Source organism: Colobus angolensis, unplaced genomic scaffold, assembly GCF_000951035.1.
Source record: "Colobus angolensis palliatus isolate OR3802 unplaced genomic scaffold, Cang.pa_1.0 Scaffold22, whole genome shotgun sequence".
NCBI classification, from domain to species: domain Eukaryota; kingdom Metazoa; phylum Chordata; class Mammalia; order Primates; family Cercopithecidae; genus Colobus; species Colobus angolensis.
Window position 1 is genome coordinate 3,071,690 of NW_012115377.1, and position 2,829 is coordinate 3,074,518.

At 52.0% G+C, this 2,829-nt stretch overlaps 1 protein-coding gene across 1 annotated transcript in view; it reads left to right on the plus strand.

Moving 5' to 3' along the window:
• The window catches only part of CATSPERD (catsper channel auxiliary subunit delta), a 69,575-nt gene that overhangs the window by 53,985 nt on the left and 12,761 nt on the right, over positions 1-2,829 (plus strand). The window contains exon 18 of the mRNA XM_011943621.1: positions 1,607-1,735. Within this exon, the coding sequence (XP_011799011.1) occupies positions 1,607-1,735 (129 nt within the window). The remainder of the gene's footprint in view (positions 1-1,606; positions 1,736-2,829) is intronic.

The following is a 2,829-nucleotide window of genomic DNA, read 5'->3' on the forward strand; positions in this document are numbered from 1 at the left end:
GCCAGGTTCTTAAACAACCAGTTATCATGGAAACTGAGATTGAAAATCTACTCAGTACCATGAAGATGGCTCTAAGCCATTCATAACCCTGCCCTTGTGGTCTAAACACCTCTGACTAGGCCCCCCACAACACTGGGGATCCAGTTTGAGCAGGAGCTTTTGGAAGTGACAAATATTCGATCATATCAAGGCCCCTCATTGCACCCAGCATGGGGGAGCTCCTTACCACACGAGTGCACACTTCTGTGTGATTTGTAAGACCTGACCCCTCAAATGCAAGTCAAAAGTCAGTTACCCATTTAGAGCTAAGGCCTAAACTGGTGCTTCTGGACTGCTAAGGGGCAGTGACTTTGGAACCTGGGGAGGACACAGAGGGGAGTGTCATCTTAGTCTATGTGGGCTGTATTGCAAAATACTTTAAACTGGGTGATTTGTTAGTTGGTGCAAAAGTAATTACGGTTTTGGCTGGGCGCGGTGGCTCACGCCTGTAATCCTAGCACTTTGGGAGGCTGAGACGGGCAGATCACTTGAGGTCAGGAGTTCGAGAGCAGTCTGGCCAACGTGGTGAAACCCCGTCTCTACTAAAAATACAAAAATTAGGCAGGTGTAGTGGCACATGCCTGTAGTCGCAGCTACCCAGGAGGCTGAGGTGGGAGTATTGCTTCAACCCAGGAGGCGGAGGTTTCAGTGAGCCGAGATCACGCCACTGCCCTCCAGCCTGGGCAAAAGAGTGAGATTCCGTCTCACACACACAAAAATAATAATAATTACGGCTTTTGCCATTGAAAGTAATGGCAAACACTGGCTAGGCGCAGTGGCTCACACCGGTAATCCCTGCACTTTGGGAGACTGAGGCAAGTGGATCACCTGAAGTTAGAAGTTCAAGACCAGCCTGGCCAACATGATGAAACTCCGTCTCTACTAAAAATACAAAAAATTAGCCGGGCGTGGTGGCGGGCACCTGTAATCCCAGCTTCTCAGGAGACTGAGGCAGGAGAATCACTTGAACCCGGGAGGCAGAGGTTGCAGTGAGCTGAGATCACGCCACTGTGCTCCAGCCTGGGCGACAGGAATGAAACTCCATCTCAAAAAGAAAAAAAAAAAAAAGAGAGAAAACCTCGATTACTTTTGCATTGATCTAATTTAAGAAGCAGAAATTTTGCTGGGCTTGGTGGCTTATACCTGTAATCCCAGCACTTTGGGAGGCTGAGGTGAGAGAATCACTTGAGGCCAGGAGTTTGAGACCGGCCTGGGCAACACAGCAAGACCTCATCTATACAAACATTTAAAATATTAACCATGTGTGGTGGCGTGTGCCTGTAATCCCAGCCATTCGGGAGGCTGAGGTGGGAGGACTGTTTGGACCCAGGAGGTGGAGGCTGCAGTGAGTCATGATTGCATTACTGTGCTCCAGCCAAAAAATTAACTAGAACGGGAAGTTCCAGCATCATCTGGTCCATGGCTCTCAATCGCCCACCTCAGATGTCACCTCCACCCACTATCATGGACGATCCCCATTTGCATAAAAGAAACTGCGGCTGTGAAGGGTTGGCAGACTGGGCAGGAACTCACAGGTTCCCCAGCTCTGCTTCTTGGTGTCTTGAAGGGAGTTCTACGACCCCGGCTTCCAGGGGCGGCAGTCCTCCCAGGACCTGCGCGTGTTTTACTCCTACCAGCAGCTGGGCTGTCCTCTCCTCGTCTACTATGATACCCCGTGGAAGCCCGTGGTGGAGCTGTAAGACCCCAGGGGGGTGCTGCAGGGTGGTGACGGTGGCAGGGCCTCATGCTCCCTGGCCCTGGGGTACCAGCCTGGCCCTCGGGTACCAGCCTGGCCCTCCAGGCTCCCCTCTATCCCTCAAAATGATTGATGATGATCACTGTTTCCCACTGTGCTCCTGCCCCAACCCCACTGGCCCCCAGGGCCCTCTCCCTGGAACACCTTTTCTTTTTTTGAGACAGGGTCTTGCTCTGTTGCCTAGGCTGGAGTGCAGTGGCATGATCTCAGCTCACTGCAGCCTCTGTCCCCTGGGCTCAAGCGATCCTCCCACCTCAGCCTCCCGGGTAGCTGGAACCACAGGTGCCCACCACCACACCCAGCTAATTAGCAGAGATGGAGTTTCACCATGTTGACCAGGCTGGTCTTGAACTCCTGACCTCAGATGATCTGCCCGCCTTGGCCTCCCAAAGTGTTGGGATTACAGGCGTGAGCCACTGCGCCCGGCCGATGGTCTTTTCTTTATGCCTATGTACTCCTGCTGTCTTCCTGTTCTTTTTTTTTCTTTTCTGCTCTGTCACCCAGGCTGGAGTGCAATGGCATGATCTCGGCTTACTGCAACCTCCGCCTCCCAGGTTCAAGCGATTATCCTGCGTCAGCCTCCCAAGTGGCTGGGATTACAGGCGCATGCCACCACGACTGGCAAATTTTTGTGTTTTTAGTAGAGACAGGGTTTCACCATGTTGGTCAGGCTGGTCTCAAACCCCTGACCTCGTGATCCACCTGCCTTGGCTTCCCAAAGTGCTGGGATTACAGGCGTGAGCCACCACGCCCGGCCATCTTTATGTTCTTATAAGGACACCAGTCTTATCAGATCAGAGTCCACCCTGCACCTTATGACCTCATACAGCTTTTCTTTTTTTCCTTTCCTTTCCTTTTCTTCCTTCCTTCCCTCTTTCCTCCCTCCCTTCCTTCCTTCCCTCTTTCCTCCCTCCCTTCCTTCCTTCCCTCTTTCCTCCCTCCCTTCCTTCCTTCCCTCTTTCCTCCCTTCTTTCCTTCCTTTTCTCTCTCTCTCCTCTCTTTTTCTCTCTCTCTCTCTCTTTCCTTTTTTTTTT